This window comes from Coturnix japonica, chromosome 3 (assembly GCF_054131305.1).
Source record: "Coturnix japonica strain WE chromosome 3, WE-NBRP24, whole genome shotgun sequence".
NCBI lineage: Eukaryota > Metazoa > Chordata > Aves > Galliformes > Phasianidae > Coturnix > Coturnix japonica.
This window is the reverse complement of record NC_140665.1, coordinates 31,835,399-31,859,642: the sequence shown is the minus strand read 5'-3', so window position 1 is coordinate 31,859,642 and position 24,244 is coordinate 31,835,399. Positions and strand designations below refer to the sequence as shown.

General features: G+C 41.3%; 2 protein-coding genes across 6 annotated transcripts in view; one reads left to right on the top strand and one right to left on the bottom strand.

The window, feature by feature from the left end:
- LOC107311311 (uncharacterized) overlaps nt 1–19,339 on the bottom strand; it is a 31,273-nt gene extending 11,934 nt beyond the window's left edge. For 2 of the 4 annotated variants that reach the window (XM_085543279.1, XM_085543278.1), the window contains exons 1-3: nt 19,159–19,339; nt 7,729–7,849; nt 4,566–4,679 (exon numbers count right to left, since the gene is read on the bottom strand). In XM_085543279.1, the coding sequence (XP_085399405.1) occupies nt 4,566–4,679; nt 7,729–7,849; nt 19,159–19,230 (307 nt within the window). In that variant the 5' untranslated portion in view covers nt 19,231–19,339. Of the gene's footprint in view, nt 1–2,417; nt 2,659–2,781; nt 2,888–4,565; nt 4,680–7,728; nt 7,850–19,158 lie in introns of those variants that run through there. The other 2 variants (XR_001553985.3, XR_014944703.1) reach the window with 2 other exon arrangements.
- Nucleotides 10,143–24,244, top strand: part of VIT (vitrin) — a 42,266-nt gene continuing 28,164 nt past the window's right edge. For both annotated transcript variants that reach the window (XM_015857582.3, XM_015857581.3), the window contains exons 1-3: nt 10,143–10,390; nt 22,917–22,980; nt 23,741–23,806. In XM_015857582.3, coding sequence (XP_015713068.2) covers nt 22,950–22,980; nt 23,741–23,806 — 97 coding nt within the window. In that variant the 5' untranslated portion in view covers nt 10,143–10,390; nt 22,917–22,949. The remainder of the gene's footprint in view (nt 10,391–22,916; nt 22,981–23,740; nt 23,807–24,244) is intronic.

The following is a 24,244-nucleotide window of genomic DNA, read 5'->3' as shown; positions in this document are numbered from 1 at the left end:
TGAGATAAGAATCAGTCTCTTCTCCTTGGTAACAGCTGGAGGATGGGAGGTAATGGCCTCAGATTGCACCAGGAGAGGATCAAGTTGGATATTAGGATGAATTTCTTCTCCAGAGGCATTGGAACAGGCTGCCCACAGAGGTGGTAGAGTCACCATCCCTGGATCTGATCAGGAAATGTGCAGTTGTGGCACTGAGGGACATAGTTATTGGGAATGGTAAATATGGATTGATGGCTGGACTAGACGATCTTAGCGGTCTTTTCCAACCTTAGTGATCCTATGATACTTTCCAACAGTGTGGCACAGAAGCTCATGAAACACAAATACACCATGTCTGCCAACCCACTGATGTGTTCTCAGGAAGCCCTTTTGATAAAACCTGTTTATTTCTACTCTATATGTCAGTTGATGGTAGAGACGATGATGCTGAAAACCTCATCTGAAATACTAGCCTAAGAATCACTAGTTCCTAGAAACTTCTTCATAGCAACTCTCCACCTGGAGATTCACTTGCACTGTCACAGTTTCCTATAAATAAAACTGGTACCAAAGACACCACTTCAAAAACGTGTAAGAAGAAAAAAAGAGAGAGGGGGAGAGAGAGAGATCTGAAAACTAGCATCACTGTCCTCAGTTCTAGGTGCTATTAATTTCATGGACCTCCTGACCACCCATTTTCTGCAGAACAGCTCTTGTTTAGGTGTTGTGTACACGTACCATCCTTGTAGAAAAGCTAATGTGACAATGCAATAACCACGTGTGCAGAGGGCAGTACTCAGTTTCCTTTTGAAGTTCATTTGTCTGTTGACTTTCAATTCTGGCATCCCTCAAACATCAACCTAATTTTAATTCCTTTGACTTTATCACCTTTAGGAAGCCTAACCTCAGGTGTGCGAAACTAAGTTATCTGGGAGCTGACTAAAAACTTCCCATAACTAAATACAGTTTGTCAAACTGCTCCGCCTCCATAGTAATTGGAAATTGATCTACTTATCTTACAGATACTTTATTCATTCTCTTCCAGAGAAGGAGTGTTGTCATCAGTTGATGTTGCATTTATATTTGAGAACAGCATATGTATTCTCAAATTGCCATTGCAAGCTCTGTTTGATGCCAAGTGTGCTCTGGCAAAGTACCCCGAAGCTCTATCAGTGGGGCCAGGAACACTCTTAAATTTCCTGAATTTTATAAAAGATTGGATTTATCTATTTTACCTCAGTCTAGACTGGTCTATGAAGCATGAGTTTTATGTAAGGCACAGAAATCCACTTTAGAGCAGCAGAATCTTAAAGATGTAATAGTCACCCCCTAAACTCAAAATCTGCTTAAATGGCCAAAAATGGCTGGATGGAAATTATCAGCAGTCACGGGTTTCTTCACAGACTTTCCCATACAGTGGCACAAAGGAGACAAAGATTTTGGCATCCAAATTCCTTTATGCCGAAATCTCTGTAAGTATCAATGCAGAGTAAAAACGCAGATCATCCCAATCCACAGCAAAGATGGCTCAATGGCATAAAGCCCCACGTATAGAGGAGGCACTGAAAGGGGCATTCAGCAAACACGGCTGGGGCTGAATACAGACCCATTGCACGATGCACCAGTGGCCTCAACAGTGAGTATTTACAACTCATTTGGGCTGTTAGCACACCATCAGCAGCAGCTCTACCCACCCCACTGAACCAAAGCAAACAGCCAAAGCGCTCAGTGAGCTGTAACATAGGATAGCGCATAATATTTAACATCACAGCTGACACAGCTTGGTTTTGTCCTTTATTAGCTCACCGAGGAGAGGAACATAACATTGCACAGATCTCCACAGGCCACATGCCTCCTTCTCTTACAATAGCCCAAATCAGGATTGACTTTCGTGTTCCCACCACAACTACATTAGACAAGCGCAACACGCAATCCACATCTCTCACTGATCATAACTACTTTTTCACTTGATGGGAATAGACTCATAGAAACCATTACCAGAACATAACAGCCTACAGTAAGTTCACAACAGATATTTTAAACCAGCTTTGTACTTCTCGGCTGGTGGGAGAAAGTGCAGAAGCTGAACTAGGATCTGGACACACTCAGCAAAACAAAGGCAACAGATGCCTCATCCACCCTCCTTTCCTCTGACCCTTCTCTGGCCCTCCTACCAGCATTTTGCAAGCTGTGCTCCAAGCACAGATCTGAGCATGTAGGATAATATCAAAGAGCAACATGAATCATCCTCCTTTTGCTGAGTCCCGAGCACCTTCCTTCCCCTCTGCAGCACATATTTGCAGTGCCCCAGTTCTCTCAAGAATACATAAAAATCACACACAAACCTCTCACGAGGCAATGAAACCCCATGAACCTGTCTATGATTCTTTTTCATTTATAGATTTAAAATAATAATAAACTTCCACGCCAATTCCTACCTTTTCAGACAGAAACCACCATGTTTCAACATCACCTTCTGAGTCATCTTGATGCAGATGAGCCCTCATCAATGAAAAGAAACCAAGACCCTGTTCCACAAGCTCCATCTGGGGCTGGCCCTATTATGGTATGGATGGATCAGGCCAGCTGGGGCTGGCAGGTGGGCTGGCAGCGAACAGCTGTGGGCAGTAACCTCTCTGTTATGTCCACCTGCTTTGAGTGGAAAGAGCCCTGAGAAACAGGTTCCAGGGTTTTCTGTAGGTATCTGTGCTCATCTGCATCTTCTGTCATTCAAACACCATTTCCAAGCTCTGTTCTGTGAGCACTGTGCTTCTCAGATTTCTCTCTGTAGATGCCACTTACCTTTCTTTCCTTCGGGTATTTTGAAAGGAGTGTAATTTTCTCTCTCCCAAAAGCATTTTTCACATTCTTTCATTGTTTGCCTTTCTTTGCAAAGGGCCTTGAGAACTTAAGGTGAGAAGTGTCAGTTATTGAAGCTTGAAAGAGCTGACAGTATTTTTCATAATATAAAGAACACCAAAATATTAGAATTCTCAGAAATGTGGAGGTTTTTCTTTTGCAGTTCTCATGGAGATTTGATGCTGGCAATTAAAAGAGTGCACATAGTATTGCCAGCTTAACTATGCTTGGGACACAGCAATTTATTAGACATAATTTACTTAATTTGAGGATCAAAACACACAGCTTACCTTATACTATATAGTTGTGGTAATGGAAGCAGGGAACAGAGGACAGAGCTTATTCAGAGATTTCTTTTCCTAATAAGATTTTAAAGTTCACTTTTTTTCTTTTTAAATACAACAAGACAGCATCCTTTCTTCTCAAGGCTTGATTTCAAAGGATTTAAAATTGCATTGAATCCTTCTGCAGCCTTTAAGGCATCATTGAAGAAAGAGACATGACTCTTCTTTGCCATTCTATTTCTACATCACCGAGTTTATAATTAACTGAATTGCTACAGCATGGAGTGATATTTATGCATACTGTCTGTTTTCTGCTTTTTTAACTTTAAAAGAATCATGAGAAATTACAGACTTACAGAAAGCACAGATGCAGGCTGGCACTGTGGAAATTCATGTTTATATCTTTTGTCCCTTGTGGCACACCCCGTTGCTCTATAGGGCTGGAAATGCCCCAAGCAACTTGGTGCTTAGATAAATGGTAGAAAAAGGGAGGTTGTTCATGAACACTGTGCTAATGTACTGAGCAGCTGACTGAGACCGCGTGCTGAAGGAGACCAGCTGTTGGGGCATGAACAGTGCTCACTTCACATTCATGCTGGGTAGCAAATATTTCTATCACCTTGGTCCTTAGGAAGCAAGGAATAAGGAATTGTGTCTGTACAGGCAGAAAAATATCAGTGGTATGCAAAAGAGCAGCAAAAAGAGTCACAGAGGTTCTTCCTCCGTATTGAGCCTGCACTCCCCAGACCTGACCTGTTTGCACATGTATTGGAATAAACACTTAGCAGCAAATACCCAGAGCACAGGGAAGAAGTCTAATTTTCCTGCCTTCAGCCCTGCCCTGGGTGGACAACAAACAGCATTTCCAGTGTCAGGCTGGTTCAAACACCCCACCAAAAAAATCTGAATGTGTTTCAGTGACCAACAGTAGTCCAGATCTTCAATATTTACTGAGGCAATGAGAACCTTAGCAGAAGAACCATAACACCATCTCTCCCACCCTGCTTCAGCTGAGAGAGGTGGGGCAGGGAAGGGAAGAAGGGAAGGCAAATGCAAGTGTTTCTGCCAGTCCATAGAGTCCACATGCTGAGGGTAGCTCTTTCATCCCTCCAAACCCTCCTTGTATCCATGTCACACGGACCCTTTGGGGCTCTAATCCTCCAGAATCCTCCCCCTGCTCCATACCCCTCCCACTTCTCCTCTGCCTTTGCCTTCTCCCCCAGTCCCCAGGACCCCGTAAGCTGTCTCCTTCCCAGCTGAGTTCCACCTTGCTGAAACACAAGACAGTCTGTCTCCATAACGCATACCATTCCTCAAGGAAGGTGTTGCCAGCACCTGGATCCACACAGTAAGAGGTTTATATGGATGCAGCACCATACAAAAGGTGAGGGAGCTCCCCAGGCTGATCTCCCTCTACCTTCCCACTCAGGAACGTGGACTTACCAACCAATGCCCCCATCCACCAGATGAGTTCCTTCTGGAAATTCTGTCTTCTAGAAGGCAAATGGACCTCCACCAGTCCAGCAGTCTTCTGAGGCAGGGAGACCCTGGAAGGAACTGAACAGCCACAAAACTAGTAACAGTGATTTCAGCCCCTACATGCTGAGCCTTTGCACAGGGGCTGCATGCAGAGGGGCTTTTCATGAACTCTGGCAAATACCCATTTTGAAAGATGCATATAAGCAAAGCAAATACATTAATCTACCCATTAAACACACTGGCAGTTCTGGCCCTGCTGCATGTTTGAACACTTCGGCGTGCCAGAGCAGCAGTATGATTTCTGCATGCTGCCTCCAGAAAAAAACCTGCATTTTGAATAGTCTTCAGTGCCGAGAGCCAAAGCTGGAGAAGACAAGGATAAGGGCACCACAGAGGGGATGCATTCAGGTTCTGGGAGGCAGCCATGAGCTTTCTACTGTGAAGTGGCTTTTACTGGCTGCACCTACTTGCACTGACACCTGATGCCCTACAGTGCGTAAACAGAAAACACATCGGGAAAACAGTCAGGAAGAACAGATAGAAGACTGTTACAGGTTTTACATTTTCCAGGCCCAATCTGCAGTGAATGGTTGAGCTTTACTGCCAAGGTTAGGGGCACCAGGATCCAGAGTGAGACCTGGTATTCTTGGCAAACTGAATTAACAGTGCCAATGACATCACGTGGCTCACACTGAAAACACTTGGATAGGGAAAGCATGCTGAAAAAGCCATTTGTATTTAGAGAGCTGTCATCCTCACCTGCAGGGTCCAGCACTGAATTCAGCTGAAACCTCTCACTAACAAAGAGTGCTCTCCTAAACAGATGACTTTACTCTTTATTCCAGGATCTTTATGCCACTGAATCAGTTTTTATATGAGGTTGTACTGCTATAGAATACATCCCACTTATTCTGGGAAGACTCAATCCCCACCTACACTGGATTCGAGATGAACAAAATCCATATGCTTGGCTTCTTGCAAACCTGTTCTGTTCAGCTACCATGCATTTTTGTTTGCTATAACTGGAAGCGCTGCCAGAAAAACTGATCCTTTAAATGGGATTCCATTGTAGTGACTGTTTGCTTTCTGATAGCAGGCTGGTGAGATGCAAACATTACAGAAACCCTCCATACCACAACAACATTTAAAGTTGGCTGCAACCCTTCAGATTCAAAGGCTATTATGTCTGCAAACTCCTCTTGTACAGCTTCACAGGGAATTTGCTGACCCCAGACGTGCTGGGTGCTGTTCCAGCCCTGGCACCCACTGCTCACAACAGCCAAGTTTTAATAAGGCATTTGTGGCAGCCTCTGGTATAAATCTGGCAATATGGGGGATTGAAAGTAGGGATAAGGATAGATTTGTCAGCATGGTTAAATAATGAAGATTTCTTGATGCACTGGTGACTCTCTATTGCATCCCAATTATAAGTGGATCTTCTGTCTGTTTTCCTTTTACTCTTCCAGAGACAGATCTTGAGATAATTAAAGGAAAGCAATATTGCATTGTTTTTTTTCTGCTACAGCCTAAGATCTACAAGAAAACCCAGCTGACATCCTGGTCCCATTATTTTCTGCTTACCAATAACTAATGCACTACATATTAGATCTCTCTCAAAGCATACAAACATTCTTTAAAGATAATACTAATTTCTGAGTTGCTCAAGCATCTCATAATATTTTCTGTCCAGGCCTGAGTTTATTTTTTGTCTTTTGATTATTTTGCTTACTGTAGAGGTGGATGAGATAAAAAATTTCCAAAAATGGTTAACAGTCCTTGAATCACAGAATGATTTAGACTGGGAGATACCTTAAAGGCTGTATGGATCCAGCACTCTGCCAGGGACAGAGACACCTTCCACTACTCCAGGCTGCCCAGAACCACATCCAACTTGGACTTGAACACCAAGATTCCACAGATGGGAAGTTCACATTTCTTCTGGGCAACCTGTGCAGTGCTTTACCACTCAAGAGAGGCTCAAGTCATTCAGGCATCAGTATCATATTAGAATCTGTTTCGCATTTACTGCTGTGAATCTCAGTTTCTGAGCTTGTCCCATCAGAACAGCGAAGTCCCAGGCAGATTTTCACACTGATTGCTGGAGGGGACCCAGAGTGGGGGACTTGAAAATTCTCATAATAATACAACATCTGTCATACCTGAAAAGGCTAATTTAGGCATCTCCTGTCTCCAACTTCATTGTGGATTGTACAAATGAACTTGGAGCCTGCGGCTTACTGATGGAATCCAGTTTCTTTAAAGTCTCAGGAAAGATAACCATTGCCATCTTCACTGAGAAACACCCACTGAGGCAAATTTACACTGTATGAGTTTGGTCGCCATCCATTTAAACCAGGCAAGCCAACATTGTGCATTCACTTGTTCCATGATGTCTTTCCATTCATAAAAAGAAAAAACAGATGTGAGCTACTCAGTTGCTCTAATTATTTAAAGTTTCTGATGTTGGCAGTAGCTCCAGTATACATAATTCAGCCTTCGTACCTTTCTCAAGCACAAGACAAACACATCAGTGTACTTTATATAAGCCTTCCAGGACACTGGTTATTTTATTTACCTGAGGTCAATTTAGATGTAAGTGCTTTAAGCAGCTAAAACCAAACAATGTTAACCCCCTAGTAGCCCTAGGATCAGAGATCTCCCATCCTTTGCCTTCAAGCTTCATATTACAGTGAAAACAAAGCCACCCCACGTATCAGTGCTGACTGCTTGAAAAGAATAAAGCAGTGATTTTGGTAAAATGTTTCACTGAATTGAATAGCTGAGCTACTGCTGTGAGGGAGTGAGGCTGTGATATGCCTCAACCTTACTTATTAGGTATGTATGCATATATATATTTCTGTATAACTGTGTATGTCATGCGGTAAAAAGATTACAGCACCCAAAATCCTTAACTGAACAAACAAAAAAACCCACAGTATAGGCAAAACTTCATAGCTACCACCGCAAACAGTATGACCAGTTAACAGAAAACTCAAATGAAGTCCTCTGATTAGAACTGATGGTGGGAGGCACAAGCACACTGACACCAAGCATTTTTCCACCCCTTAGACAATAGTGTTCAACAGCCATTGTCTTCAAACTAGTGGCTTTCTGACTGCACACTCACCTCTTTCATGAGCAGATCCTTTCCTGCGCAAATCCCTGCACCAAAGTGGGACCACACAGCAGGGTTCACCTCTTGCTCCCTCACATTGTGTCGCCAGCTCTTGGGTGGCTGGGAGTGAGTTCTGACAGGAAAGAGCACAGACGGCAGTGCTGGGAAACACTGTGATAAAGAGAGACGGCCAATGGCCACTGCAGCATTTTGTTTTGATACTCTTCAGCTCTTCATTACACGTGACAATGAGAGGGTCAATAGTGACAAACTTAGGGAGCTTTTACTTTTTCTGCCCACTCAGTCTTTCTGCTCTACGGTTCACAAAATCCTCATTTCCAGGATGCACAGTTAGCTCTCATGGTAACATAAAAATGTACCTGCGCAACAGCAGCACCCTTGATCCCAAGCCTTGAGCATAGCTCAGGTGGGTGAAGTACAGACTGCAACCCCCTAATTGCAGCAGAGATGGAATATGACCTACCATGTAGACACAGTAATCGTTGCTTCAACACCTTATTGACCATATTCAGCTTGCTTATGTCCACAGCCCGTAACAAGCTAATACAAATACCAGAATGAGAACCTCAGGAGAACTTTTTGCATATACATCCCACTCATCCACTTCTTCTCATTCTTCCATAGTACGGTACCAGTCTGATTATTTCTGTGCTCTGCCAGCACAACCTGAGCCTTTTTCTGCCTGGCTAGGTCTTGGTTTGCCAGGTCCTTGCTCATCAGCACTCTCATCATCATATTTCTTTGGTTCTCATTACTTGATGTAATTTCTTAGGTAACTACTGACCTACTACTGTGGAGCTACATAGGCTACACATGCTTATGGATTTCTGAAAATAATCTTCTTAAGTGGAAAATAAGTGGCTAAATACCAGTGAAGCTATGTGTACAAACACTTGAGAATATTTCTAGCAACATCTGTAGGTAAGAGATTATCACTTCATCCAGAAGTGCTGGAAAATAGCACAGCCACTTAGCTGTAAAACTCCAGTATTTGGATATCTGGCTTTCACGACCTCTAAAATTCCTAAGGTCTCAATCGTGTTGCCTAGCATTATTTGAATAAATGAACCTCACAACTCATTATGAAAAAGCTGATGATGATATTCTGAAAGTCTTGAGTTAGCAAGACTTTGCTGGGTTTTGTTTTGGAGTTTTTTTGTTTTGTTTTAGTAGATTTTCTGGGTAGGTCTGCTGGTAGATTTCCTATCAGGACAAGCTTTTTGTCAGAACACTTTTTTCTGCCTCATGAGGAATTACCATGGCAAGCTAGATTTCTGTTTTAAGAGCATAACTGAGAGAATCAAATGATTAATGATAAGTTAGTAAAACAGTTGGAACTTCTAGATAAACCTCTGTTGCTGTACTGTTTATTGGAATGCTGAGCTATCTTACAGTTTCTGTAAGTACTGGACAGGAGAATCACAAACAAATGTTAAATGCTTTCACTGAAGCCAAATGTTTTTACAGGACTGCTACATCAGAAGAAGCCAAGAACTACATATCTCTTCAATGCGTCTTTTGAGCTCCATCTTCTGTATTCTTGATTTTTGTATGTGAATTTTCACTAATTATGATCTTAGATAAAACTGTTTATGTTCACTTATATGGGTTACCTACGAACTTCTGAATACTTAGCTGGAATTGCAAATTACACATTGCATTCCTGCATCCTAGGGTATGATATCCCCTTCTGTGGTAACACTGAGAATGCTGTGAGCTTGAAAGTCTCAATAAAACTTTCCTCTTAAAGTTACATGACAAATTTAGGAGGTCCATATACAGATACTTAAGAAAAATAGTCATTTTGTGTATCATTACACTAAACAGTCATTTTGTGTACCATTGCACTAAATGACTGCTGGTTTAGAAGCCTCTCAGAACCTTTTGTTAAACTTCTGCACCCAAACTGATCAGAAAGGAGTCCATGCTAATGCTTATTTCATACTTCTGCTTCACTGCAGTCAGACTCACAGATTTACTGTTACTAATACTCCAACTCCAGGGTGGCTGTTTACAGAATAAGATGCCATAAATAAGAGTAAAAGCATCAGTCTGTCTTTTCAGAAGGTATTGATCTCTTTAAATCTGACTCTTACTTAAGCAATCTGGTACATATGATCTCTAGAGCTGTTGAATTTATTCCAGGCTGCTAGATATAGTCTTCTTAATACAGTGCTGAACTGCATGGGGAAATGAAAAAAGTTGAAGCAGAATATCAGGCAAATAAAGCTTCTCTTTCCAAAAGAGAAAAACCTGACGCATCTGACAGGCTGCTGCAAAAGGAGCATAGAAATCCCTACCAAAAACATGTGGGAGGGAACATATATTTAAAACAGGACCGCCTAATTCAGCTGCTAAATCACTGTAAGGAGCTCTGTAGGTCTGTGTATGCTGGAGGGAGAGACAGAGGGAGAGAGGAGCAGAGGGAGGAGGGAGGGAGGGCAACGTGCCTTTCACAGAGCTGGGAGCTCGATGGGAATGTTTGATTAGCTCCTCTTTGAAAGAGAAAAGGTGTCCAGGCCTCCCTTCGCCGCCTGCCTCTGATTCTTTAGAATAATGTTGGCTGGAGTTTGTGGTACAGAAAAACTGGGGAAAAAAAGCACTTTCATACTGTGTGGAGAAAAGGAATAAAAAGTTGCACACCTCAAGCAAGGTAATTCTGATGTCATTTCTCTGCTATATTCGTTTTCTGGGGACAGAGGGAATTGGGTTTTTGTGCGTATGTGTTGATGATAGTTAAATATTTTCACTGCTAAGAAACTTTAGGCATATAATTTTTTTGTTTAACCTTCCAGCTGTGTGCATAGGATAAAAGATCCAGGAAGATGAAGACATAGATGTAAAATGAAACTGTACTATATTTTTATTTCATTAAGCATTCATAAAAGCATTAAACCCCTGCTGTTAAAGTGAACACATATACTCACTGCCTGAATAGCAAGGGCTTAACTGCTTCATAAAGCATAGTATATATTAGTCACACACCAATAGGCACATATATGGCTGTTGTTCAAATAGCGTGCAATAGGCAATGTGACCTGTTCCTAATTTTTAAAGTGATTTTGCTTTCAAGACTTTTTCTTCACCTCTTTAGTCAATGGGAAGGTATGTGTTGTGTTAATTAGCACTACAGGTCTCTGAAGACACTGATCTCCAAGACACCAAATGGAAAATTATGTTATTCTAGTGATGTGTACTTATACTGTGTGAACTCACTTGCTAGTTGGATAGATTCAGACGTATAAGCGGTACAGTAGCCTAGACTCTACATATCCTTTTGTGTTGAGTGCTTACTTTGCTTCTGTGGGTCCAAAAATGAATAGCATTGTCAAGCCTGCCATAGCCATTCAGCTCTCTAAGAGAGATTAGAGACCTGATAAGTCTCTTCAAAATGTGATTTCTGTCAGACTAGTACAAACATGAACCAAATGCCCCAAGCAAACTTTCAACCCTACTCAATATTTTGTTCCTGGAGTTTATGTGAACTATGCTATACCCCGAGCAAAACAGGAGCTACAGGTTGAAGAGGTAGATCCCTCTTAACATGCATCTCTAAAATTTAAACAGAAGACCAAAATCAAGAAAAAATACACAAAGAAAAGTTTAGTTCAGTTTAGATGGCTTACAATATCTATTTGACTGAGAACAGCAATGGAGTTGTGTATGCTAATAATGTGTTCTACTGTATGCATGCTAAAGTTAAAAACACCTTGTGTTTTACTATGATCAAAGACTGGCTATCTTTTTCTGTATCTGTAGTACCATGTCCTTTGGTCTTTACTCAGGTCATCACTTGAGCTGAAGTGATGACCAGACTCTTTAGGAAACACAAACAGAGCTCAAGGAAAAGTAACAGCATTGCACATGCACATTTCTTTCTGAATACTGAATCAGTATCTTATTACAAACCAACTTACTTGTCTTCCATATTTTTCTATTGCTTTAAGTTGCTGGGCTGACAAACAAACAAACAAACAAACCTTCCCGTGTTTCAGTTATTCAAGATAAACAAAATATTTAATGAATAACTAAAAGAGAACCTGTCTTACCTATAGAATTGAATACTGCATTGTGCTTCTGCCTAAGGCAGGAAGTTCTTTACATGCTCACTATTTTCTGTTCAACACTTTGTTCCTTGGCAGTGTTCATGCACAAGGCTTACAACTGCTTGTTGAACCAAGTGGTTTTATAAGCAACAATGCCAAGGAAACCAGGTTTCCTCATACCTGGGATCCAAGAAAGGGGCTATATGTTGGTTCTCTAATGCCCAATAATGGGATCCTAGTGAAGCCTCTCCTTTAGTGGGGGTATTAATAAGGTACTCACCCCTTCACCCAGCTACTTACTCTCACAAAAGTAGTAGGAAATTAATTTTTATGCTCCCTGGGGTCAAACTTGATTAAAATGAGTACTTCTAAAGGAGGTCTGCTTGAGACAGCACAAGCACAGAAGATGGGAAAAACTAATTACTTCAGGAATTATTATTTCTGGCCATTGATTTTAGAAAACTCTATAAAACAAAACAGAAAACAACACTGAAGTTTATGTAACAGTGACATCAAAGACTTGATTGTAACTTGCCTATCTGGAAAAATTTTACCTATTTCCTTTTCACCTCAGAGCTTCAAATACAGCTCTAGAAAGAAAATAGTGCCTAGTAGCTCAGCATGCTAACCCAACATCTATTGTTGTACTCCTGCCCCAGTGCCTTGTGGCTAAATGCAGAGAAAATGCTCTAGCATACAGTTATTAAATGTCTGTACAGAGGGATGGGCAGGTGCCAGATCAGTGAGGCACAGGTTGTTCCATTGCAGTAGGTTGCTTTCTGGACAAGTAGCCCAGGGAGACACTGTGGCCTCTTGAAACTCTGGGTCCACCATTCAAGAATTCAGAAACTGAACACTGAACATTAAGCATGCCCTTCTTTCTGAAAGCCTATCCATCATACAGGGCTCATTGTTTTGCTTTAGAAAGTAGAAATACAGAACAAAATAGAAACAAAGGCAGAACTAAAGTTGGAGGCTTTTTTTTTTTTTTTTCTTCACCTTGCCCCCCTTGAGCAGTTTTTCAGGCCAAGAGTCATAGGAAGAGATAGGGAGAGATAGGTGCTTAACACCTACTTAAGCACTTCAGGCACTTTTTTGAACTCGCTCATGCACAAGGAGCCCTGTTGTTCCCAGAGCTGCTGGCCTTGGTTGCCTGTGCTGGGATTCAGCTGGGGAGTGGAACAATGCAATCACTGTTTGGAGCCGATTGTCACACTGAGACTATAATTATCTCTTTTCTAATGACCAGCCAAGCAAGATAACAGTTTTTATTCTATGTTTAGAAAACAATGTCTTACTACAAATTGGTGGTTCATTTGCCTGTAAAAGAGCCTCTCCAACAGTCTCAGAGCAGATGTCATTCTTTTGCATCCTAGCTCGTTTATTTATTGCACACTTCACACATAGAAAACTTCCGTGAATGCTACAGAAGCAGCACAAGCGGTGCAGAAGTGACCAGAAAAGCTGTAGCTGTTTAGGCTGTATCTACATCAGTAAATTAAAAACTGTCTGGCTCGTGACTGTCTGCATCATGCGGGTGAACCTTTTTAGCTCCCAGCCCACAGAGGCTGCACGTGTGGCTGCAAGTGCTACGGGAGGGAGCAGTGAAACTGACCCCCTGAAATGCCCTGTAGAGCAAACTGCAACAAAAAGTGAGGAGTGAAGGGGCTTGTTGCAGCTAACACAAGACTGTGTATGACAGATGAGATTTTCTCCAGTACTGTGGCCCACAGATGTGTTGGGGTGACCAGATGTGGCATAGGCTCCTAAGGCATCTACGGGGATAGCTATACTAGCCAGCAGTGACTGCAGCCCACATGGATATGTCTGACTCTTGCAGACAGTGGGATGAATCAGAAGTGGGTAGTCAGGACAGCATAGCACTCGTGGTTCAGCTACCTGAGTGCTGGCTCAGGTCCCTGCAAACATTTAGCTCCAAGCTCTGTGCCCTGGAGCAGCTGCAGTGTTTGCGGTGTTTGAGGGCTGCTCCCACATCCTCTGCAGCGTGCCTTGCCAGCAGAACAGTACAGCCACCATTCCCCCTCTCCATAGCCCTCTCATCCTCAACTTTTTGCCACCTTCCTCTGAGCTAGCACCTCTGCTCTCCCTTGCAGAGGGACATGACTGCACTATTTTTTCCAGCAGATGAGCCCTGGGAAAAGCCAGAAAGTGTTGGGCAGAATTAATATTTCCCAATGAGTCAGAACCTGCATTTTAAATTGGAGCTGTATGTCAGTTAAACCTATAACACTGCCTGCATTGCCACTTTGCTTTTGAAGACAATTTGTACTCAAATCTATAGCTCATCCCCCAAATTGGAAACACCTCTGAATGCAGAAGAGCATTCATAAACATTTTTACTTCATTCAAATTGTTTAAACAGTTCTTAACCTGCCAGATCTTACTGTCATCACTTACCTGGCTTTCTGGTATCTGTTAAGCTGATCCTACCTCTGCTTCATCTCCAGAGCTGAAGATGTTCACCTATACATCCAGAATGTATCTCATTCTATAGGACATCCTACAGATACTAGAAAAAGTTCTAAAGATGCCAACAATATTTGCAAACTGTATTTTGGCTTGCCACCTTATAAAATAGGCTTGTAAATGTAACGCATGTAACACAGCAGCCAAGAGTCTCTCAGTTGGCAGCTGGTTCCCTATGAAAAACTCAATTGCCAAACGACAGTTTGACATGTGCCAAATTTTCTGGAAGAATTCTGAATGATCGTTGTGTAGCTCCTTGTAATCCTTTAATGTCCCCACCAGGATGGACAGGGGATTTCCAGTGCCTCCAGGCTTGTACGTAAAACTGTGGAAATTTTTGCCTCTCCAAGACCACTTGTTTACAGGAAAGTTTGAATGTGACCACATCTGTAATTCTCGATCTCTCTGCCAGGCTCCTTTAAGGCTTTCTATTTAATTCTTTCTATTTGCACCAAACACATAACTTACCCTGGAGCTACTAGAACAAGAATGAGACACAGAGGAAAGCTGGCAGCAGTGCTGTATGCCCTGGCCTTAGCCACCTCTGGAGAATCTGAGTGATGCAAAGGATCAGCTCTGTGACTCTGGTAGCAGTAGGCATTGTTGTCAGCCAGCTGAGGATGATGGAAGCCCATCTCGCTCACCACCTTGATAATGCACCTCCTGCACACCAGTGTTTTGTTCTCTTGGGCTTGATGGAAAAAGTATTTGGATGCGGAGTAGGAAGAGAGGCTGCTTGGAGAGGAGAATAGAGAGGGAGAAGGAGAAGAGCATCCAAATGAGAGAGGGAAATGTTTAGAGTACTTGCACTGGAATATGTGACCTTGCAAGAACAATTTGCAAGGTCTAATATAGGTATCAAACATGCACCCATGAATCTACCAGGAACAAATGTAGACACCTTCTATTTTCTTTAAGTATGCCCAGGTCAGACAGGTTTTCTTTCACCCTGCTTTGGTGACAGTCTGTCTACCAAACTGCCTCTCAAAATAAGGTAATTTTGGTTATAGAACCTCAGGCTTCTGTAGTCCACATCTTCTATTCTCATTGGTAAAATTTATGCATCAAAAGAAATACATAAGTTAAGCAATAACTAGAAATAAAAACTCATACAAGTTCTTCAAGTCAAAGATCAGAACAAACTTCCTAAGCATGGAAATCTATTAAGTAATATTGAGATATACAGGCATTGTTCTGGTTTTCAAACAGAGTTTTGGTCATAAACTACAACTTCCTGCTGTGTGATTGTCAGATTGTTCCTAGTTTGTGCAATAAGTAGACTTTTCCTACTTCATCTTGGATTCTCAAAAGCAGAATCCCGAGATTCATCTCTATGGTGAAACTGCAGGTTTTAAAACCTTATATTTGGCAAAACTGGTAAGTCAATATCAACCTGGTCCTGAGAAGTACTTAACAGTTTTGGCTGCACCTCCACTGTTATAGCATCCATGAGAGACTCTGAAGGCATCGCTCCCTGCCACCACCTTCTTTAGCTCTTCAAGTGCCTCCAGGCCACTCATACATTAGGGGATACAGTTTTAGCAGCAAAACCACATAACACTGCCTATATGACCAGTATGCTAAAGACCCTATGCCCGCCATCTGCCACAGTTTTCCAATATGCATATCATGAGGCTTCACAGCTTTACCTGTCTGTAGTTGTAACAGTCAGAAAGATCAATGTGGCAGAATGGTGATACAGGAGGTGTAATGACAATGGGACTAGCATAGTAGAAAGGTGTTACGAAGAAAAAGGACTCACCTGTCTCTGAAGATCTAGGCTCACAGGAAAAGCTCTACAAGGGAGAGATCTACAATCAAAGATCCTACTGCACATGCAGTCAGCCCTTAAATGGGGTCTTAGAGAGGTGCAGCTGGGTTTCACCCCTTCTGGTCACACAGCTGAACTACCTTCACCTGTGCTCTCTGGGCTGACTTGGTCCTTTCCCCAGTGTTTCAATCAGTAGTTCAGGCTGTGACTCAACAGTTGCCATATAGATGTCAATTCTTTGACCAGCAGCACCTTTACAGAGATCCAGCACTACCCATAACATCCTAATTTATAATTCTAGTGCTCATGCAAACCTGTAGTTCACTTTTATCCCAAAAGCAGCCTGGAATCTCAAGATGTCTTCTTGAGCCATTAAAACTGGAAACAATATTCAGAGGAGTACAGTTTTCCACTGGCTCCTTGTCCATGTCTAGTGATAGTCCTCAGATTGAACATGCCTGCTGGACTACAGGTGAGCCTGACACCAGAGAGATGAATACAACTGAGACTGCCAGAAGGAAAACCAAAGTGGCAATGACAACTTGCTGAGAAGGTCTGCCTGCTGCAGTGCAAGGAGTAAGGCTCTACTGGCACTGCAGCCTTGCATCATAAGCCCTTGAGTAGGAGAGGGGTCAGACATTCAAGTCTTAAGATCTCCCTGTAGAGCAGGTGAAATACATGCAACTTGTCCACAGAAGTATCTACAGACTCAGCTCAATGACTAAAGACTAACTTTTGCCATCCTCTGTGAGGAGAGTAAGAAAGCACAAGCTAGCAAGTGACCTGTGGACCTGCTTGTGGAGCTGCTTATAGCCCAGATCTGGAGGACAGGATCTGCAGGAGATCCACCAACAATCCTTTTGCATCTGGCTTTCTCAGCAGTTCATGCACCTCCTCTGAGCATGCCAGTGGCCCCTTTATATCCCATGCCTATGGAAGGGGTGTCAAGAGAGATGATCCATGCCTGCAGGGCATGGCCTGGGGCGGTTACCAGCACAGAAGCAGCTTAACTTTCCAAAATGCTTTTTGCAGCTATCCTGACACTTCCCAATTTCCTGAAGATATTTTGATTTCCTTAATCAAGTCACCATCAATCAATTCAGTCCAACAACTGACTGCTTTTTTTAAAACCGGTGCTACATGCCAAGATTAACTCCAGGTAGTTTTTTTAGTTGCATATGTTTTGTGAATCATTATCCAGGTAGTCCATGGCTTTGGCATGAGGCAGTGATAGTTGTACTGACTGAACTAATACAGCTTCCATTCTACTTCTGTAAGATGGGATATAAATTCATCAGCATGCTTAAGGATCAATTTTGCTTTCAGCATAGACATATAACTCACCTTTGTAGCAAAGGGATACATCTACCTTTAATAAGAAGAGCATAAACATACTAACGTTTCTCTAAATTTCTGCTTCTAAGTTTTTACCTTATAAAAAGATGTTAAGTTTTGTCTGAACATGCCACAGAAATTTCAAAAGCCATCCCCAGAGTGATGCGCAGTTTCTTCAGTGCCTTTCTCACAAATTCTTCGCTTTTAGGTCAAATATGTACCTTCAGGGGAATTCTGACACACTGCAATAATTCCTGCTTTGCAGGCAGCACAACAGCACAGTTATTCAGTGTTTTTTTTTAACTGTGCATCCAACCTGAGAAACCATGTACTGCCCTTTAAAATGTCCCTTTGACTTTTTAGAACCAAGTGTTTTGCTAATAGAAAACTGTGTTTTACAAGGGCAAAGGAACTGTAGCCATGAATCTTGCACTTTGTACCTAGCACAGGCTCCAGGTCCTACTGGATTGCAGATTTTTCCATTTCCCTTCCATCACCCCTTTGCTCTCAGTTTCTTCAGAACACAGCAGTGCAAGGAATCCGCCTGGGCCCTGGCTGGTGTTAAGCAGAAGTCATTACATTACGAAAGGGAAGGAGGTTGCCTCCAACAGTGAGCAAGTTCCAGTGCACAGAGGGAGAAGGGCTCAAGCCTAGGAGAAATGGGGGCACATACATGAGACAGAAGAGCTGTGAGAGACAGACAGACAGACAGACAAAGGTACTTGTCTGGACAGGGATTCACAGGTTGCATGTAACAGCAGTTTCCAGTGAACCAGGAAAGCTGTGCATCCAAATGAAAATAAAAGTAACATATGATGATTTAGCAGAAAGCAGGGAAGCACAGTGTAATGACCATCATAGAAATAGTTGTCTGGATATTCTAAGTTACGCTTTCTCTGTGAGTGGGTGATATATCCTAAGTGTATTTCTTCCTGTGCTGAGAGGGACAGGACAGACCAGTGTAATTGGTGGTTACCTCTATGAGACAGATGAGAAAGTATAATCAGTTTTATTTAGGCCCTGAGAAAGGTCTGGCAAGTTAAATCACACTATAGTTTTAAATAAATTACCTTCTTCTGAAAGAGCACTGTGGAAAGCAGAGAAAGCATTCATTACTGTTACCTCAGCCCTGGTTTAATTTCAGATCTGTGCGTGAATATAAAATGAGTAGCACAGGGCTGCTTGGGTGCTTTTATTTAGCTGTAAATTGCTGGGTGTAGCATCTTTTCATTATACCTGCCTGACTGGGGCTATTTCATACTAAATTCTTCTTGAAAATCTGCACATAAACATTTCTTGAAGTGTCTGTGAAAGAAAAAAAAAAAAGAACAAAAAAGAATTTGTGTGTCCAGAGTGCAACTTCGATAGCACTGGGACATCTGACTACAGCAACCCAGTGGGTACTGGGTAACAGCAGTTTTCTGTCACCCAGTTCATCCCTGGCATCAGGCTTCAGAGCATGAAATAATGGGATATTTCCATTCACTGCTATAAAGCAGGACTCTGCACAACCAGCCATACTAGAAATATGGGATCAAAAAGACAGCAAGTGAGAAGGAGCCTATCATGGTGCTTGCCTGCTTGCTTTTCTGGGAGCAGAGCAGAAGCAGAGCCTCTGGGTGAGGGAAGGTCCCAGGACACTGCGTCCTCCTTCCCATGTGAATGTCCCAGCCACACAGCTGTAGCAAGGCTGCTTTGGCACCTTCACAGCTCATACAATCCCAGATACATAGCTACAAGCCAGTCAGCCGAATTAATTTGTAAAACAGAGCCAACACTTACCTCCATGTAACAACATGGGGGATAACAGCACATCTTCAGGCAACAGAGTGGTGTCCAAGAGCTTGCTCCCATCTCTGTAACAAAAGGCCTAAACACCAAGCAGGAACAGGAGCAAACACCACCCTGCTATGAGGGTTTGATCACCCACAGTGGGGAGGACCACTGTAGACCATCTTGTTATTTCCCTCTGGGAAGAGAGGAGGGGAAACAAATTGTAGGTATTAGCCCATTTAGCTAATTTTCACCAAAACACACAGCTGTTATAGTGGTGAGCTAGGGAATAGCATGAAACAAGGAAAGAGTGAAAGATAATAAAAATAAAAATAAAAAAAATAAATAAAAGAATTCTTAAAAATCCCAAATCTTTTACCCTAAAAGATGATGATAGGCTGTTGTTTATCTGAACCATTGTACTCACACCAACACCAAGCCCACTTCATTTTCCTGTAAGGAGCACATATTTAACTCAACCCACAGTGATTAAAGATAGCCCTGTTAACTCCAAGCTACTTGTCTGAATATCCTTCAAACAAAGTCCACTTCTATTTTTTTTGAACAGCAGCAGTGTCACTGCTGTATTACAGCCCCTTGAGAAGGAGAACAATAGCACACACTATTGGGTACAAAGAGAGTACAGAAATTAATTTCTGCAGCACAGGAGATTACAGGAAATAAACTGCTTACGCCTGCAGAGACAAAGCACGTGACAGCAGCAAAGAATTTGTTTTTGCACATGTGACTGACAGCATTGTCTTACACCAAGAATCAAGGACTTAAAACCTTTAATTCCATCATCAAATGTATAGTTTTCCATACAATGACAATTTATAGCAATAAAAAGCCATCCATCTGTGTAAAAGTCTGACTTACTTCACGTGCTGGAAGAATGGCTTGCTAATTCTATCGTTTCCCAGGCATTCAAGCTTTTTCAAATATTTGTGGCAGACTTAAAAGGAGTCAACAGTTTTTCAAGTAGAAATCTGATTTCAAAAGGTTGGGATAATACTTATATTTGAAAAAACTGAAGGAGATGCTTCTTGCTGCATTTGTGCTTGATTTGACTGGGATTTCAGCAGTGTTAATATAATGCATATACACTGCTTTCCTGGTATAGGAGTAATGCATGTTATGGCAGCTGAGAGGATACAGATGAGGAAATGTACTCAGACAAAGAAGATTTAATGATAAATGGTCACTTGCTGCCTGCAAATAATTAATGGAAATCTGCTAAGCATAGCTGGCATTATCACTCATGAAGAGAGTCACAGAAAAGCAATGGAAGATGCCCGTGAAACAGGGCTTACAAAATATCATCCAGATCATCCATTGTTTTCATTCACTGATGAGACACAAATTCAAAAGGCACCTTAGCATCTCAGCGCTGGGAGTGAAAGGGTCCACAGCAAAAGGACATATCAGGCAAAAACAGGGCTCTGGGCATTAGAACATTTTTTTCCCCATTTTGTGTGTATGACAGGAATTTCACGGAGCTGAGAAAATAAAAGTATGTGAAATCCAATTTACACCAGAGGCAGCACAGCTCAGTGAATAAAATGCCAGGTTGAGGATAAATTATTCTTTCCCCTGTTTTGCTGACCATCTAAGATTTGGGTGGAATTGGTCGTGGCTATGGAGCCATAACAGGAACACTTCTCTTACACATAAGATTTCTCATTTTGTTTTTTGTAAGGTTAATTACAATGTGGATTATTTTCTTTCATATCCATGTGGCCCCTTGAATCACATCTCTGGAAGACAGGTGCTTTGTCCAAGTATACTTCTGTAGTAGGGAGTCGTCAGGAAAAGAATGGCAGAACAAAATGTGGAAATTCACATGGCCACATGATGGTACATTTGTGGTAACCTCAATGGAGGACTCTAATCAGTTATTTCTCAAAGACTAGACTGGGTTATATATATTATATATTATATATTGTATACTGTATATATCGCATATATAGGTTCAAAGGTTCAAACAGGTTCAATAAGGTTCAAATAATCTTCAAAACAAAAATAAGATCTGGAAGCAAAAGGGAATATCAATACAAGACCTACATGAAGCACATCTCACTTCAGAAGAAAACAAAGAAAATAAGGCGAATTGGACACTTCTTGTATGCTTCATAAGTAAAACCATATGATAACTTTGTTGTGCAACTTCTGTCTTTCACAGGCAGGTTGACTGTATAAAAATGTTTATAATTTATAAGGTCTATAGCTGCCTGAATCCAGTTTAGTCTAACATACTGTTTTCATCATTCTCATTCAAAAATCATGTGACTTGCTCGAAAAAATAGAAGAGCCATTAAATTGAAAAATATGGAAATATTGTCTATGAAGAAGGCAGATTGTGTATTTCTCTCCCTATGTCCCATATTTGTATTGTCATCCTAACTTTCCTTCCTGGGACAGACAAAGCCCTGCTCTGAGTACACAAATCTCTGAGTGGAATCTGGCACCAACTCATCTTCAAGGAGACAGATAAATTACTTTTTTGAGATCATTTTCAGATATAATACCCTGTGTGTTTTCTTCTTTGATAGCATGATAATTTTGTCTTTAGTGCAAATCTTGCCAGTAAGCATGTTAACAATTTCTTTGAACATCAACTTAATTTTGACCTTAATGTTTTTCCTCTAATTCACACAAATATTTTCTTACTCACAGACTTTTTACTCTGATATGTATCGGGCATTTTGCTTTATTTTAATGATCATTAATTAGGAGCACCCAGCTTAGCATTTCTCCAACTACCACCAAATATTGAACACTTTTTACTACAGGTGAGGAATTAATCAACATAAAAAGGAAGATGAAATCATCACAATATATTTTTTAATATGCCTTGTTTAAAATAGTGTTTCTGAATTATTCTTCATCCAAGATCAAAAGCTTCACATTTCAAGCTCTATAACTCATTAATATAGCAGTGTAAAAATACATACTTTTATGGATTCATTGTCCTGCTAAATTTTTATCCATTGACTGCTCAAGCACAATCCATTCAGCCTGCTTGTAACTCTTTCTAATCCTAAGAAAAAAAAGAGCATATGGACAAACCAATATTCCTCCGTATAACATCCTCTGGATGTTATAGAGAGGAAAAGCAACATGGGAGGATTAGAAGGATACCTGTGATTAGTTTGTAGTCTTGTAGGCTGGTCAAGCTATTCAGGGATGGCAGGAGTTAGGAACCACATAAGCCGACTTAGAGAAAAATGCCATTCAGAAGAGCTGATGTCTTCTTAATCTCAGGCTTGCACATGCATCCTCAGTAAAGGAAAAGAAACCAATAATTTGTCTCGTGATTGATGGTATGATTGCAAGATATTTTGTGCAACTGGCTTCAAGAGTGAGCTGACTTACATTCCTCTTACATTTGTGATGCTACAGGATGCACTTGAGTGGGCAAATCTGTGAGCATTCCCTAGAAAATTAGTGAATTAACCTGAAAAACTGCATGTCCATATCTGTCATGTCCTCTGCTTCCACTGGCTTCAGAAATAAACCTTGAAACCAATGAAACCTTAGTTTTGATGAGGTAAAAGAAAGTTTGACAGAAGTAAAAAATGAGTCCTTGGTTGTTCTAGAGCCCTGGTGTCATCTCTGCTGCTCTGCAGAGATGCAGAGAGAAAGGGGCACAGGACATTGGGACTATGATAGTTTGATGAACGCTACACACTCTCTCTTCCCTTACCATTTCAATATCATCTACAACACCTCTAAATGTAACCTGATATACTTGTTTTCCATTTCAGGGCTCCTTAGTGATCTGCTTTGCTTCAGTCACAATGAAGGCCTCAGTCATTGCAACCTTCTTTGGTAAGTACAGCTGATATGCTACAATTATTAGTTTGTAGGCTTGTTCTCCCCTGTCCTGGCTGATCAGTGGCTGCTGGTGGAGTAAGCATTAAACAAGCAAAAAATGGGTCACCCAAGTTTCCTGACTTTTGCAGAGAAATATGTAATACTAATTACTTGAGGAGATTTCTAAGTGCCTGACCATAGCTAGACACAGTCTACATCAGATGTATCACCAGGGCTGAAAATATCTGTAATGTAAAGATTCCCTACAAAGGAAAAAGAGCTATTAATTTCATACTGTGAGCATCCTCTTTTCCTCTGAGTTCTACAAGAACTCCTATCAAGAAGGTGCTGAAGCAAACTGGTTATAAATGTGTCCTCTTTTCTTTCTCCTAATAGTCTTTTTCTCTCCTCAACTTCTTAAATACTTAATGCACAGAGATGTTGATCTGTTGGTATCTCTGTCACACCAATTGCAGTTTCTACCACTCATGGAAACAGCTGGCCTTTTTGTTGTTTCCTGGATTATTTAGACTCAATTACATCTTTTGACAATGAATTCTACAGATAAACATGTGATCTATTGTTCTTGAATACCCTTTAGATAACATTTTGACTGGACAAGTTAACCAACAAGTAGAAACTTAGTTCTGTCATTAAATATTCCTATTTCATTTTTTCAACCAGTTGATTAAAACTTGGCAAATCCCTTGCAGAGGAGCTTGTGGGGACTGATGCTGGCAGTCCACCTTTTTCCTGCAACTTTTTTTTGTTCTAGGTGTACTTCTCACATGTACATACGCAGCTAGGGAAGCCACAAAGAAGACCAAGAAGGCTAAGCTATGTAAGTAAGTGATCCCATTAGTATGCTTGGCTGCTTTACAGCAAGCAAGACTGATGCATAAAAATGTCTGAAGTGATATTCTGGTAACTCTTCACAGTTCTCTACAGGGTCAATGGAAGCATATATTAAGTAACAAATTATTCTACTGGATAAAATCACCAAAATGTGTGCTGCTGATCCATGAGTAAAGGCGACACTGTGTATTTCACTATTAAAATGTGTCCTCGTTTGTCCCCACACACCATACAGGGGTCACCATAAGGCTTTTGAAAGTGATCTAAATATATGAAAAGAATCTTCTGTAACATAAAGCATATGTAATGCTTTAGCATGAGAGAGGTTGTATATGTCTTATGCACTGGGATGCATAACTTTCAGTCCTACTCTATTAGAGTCTCCACAGACTGTTTTCCTTATTTAGTCGAAATACAAGTATGC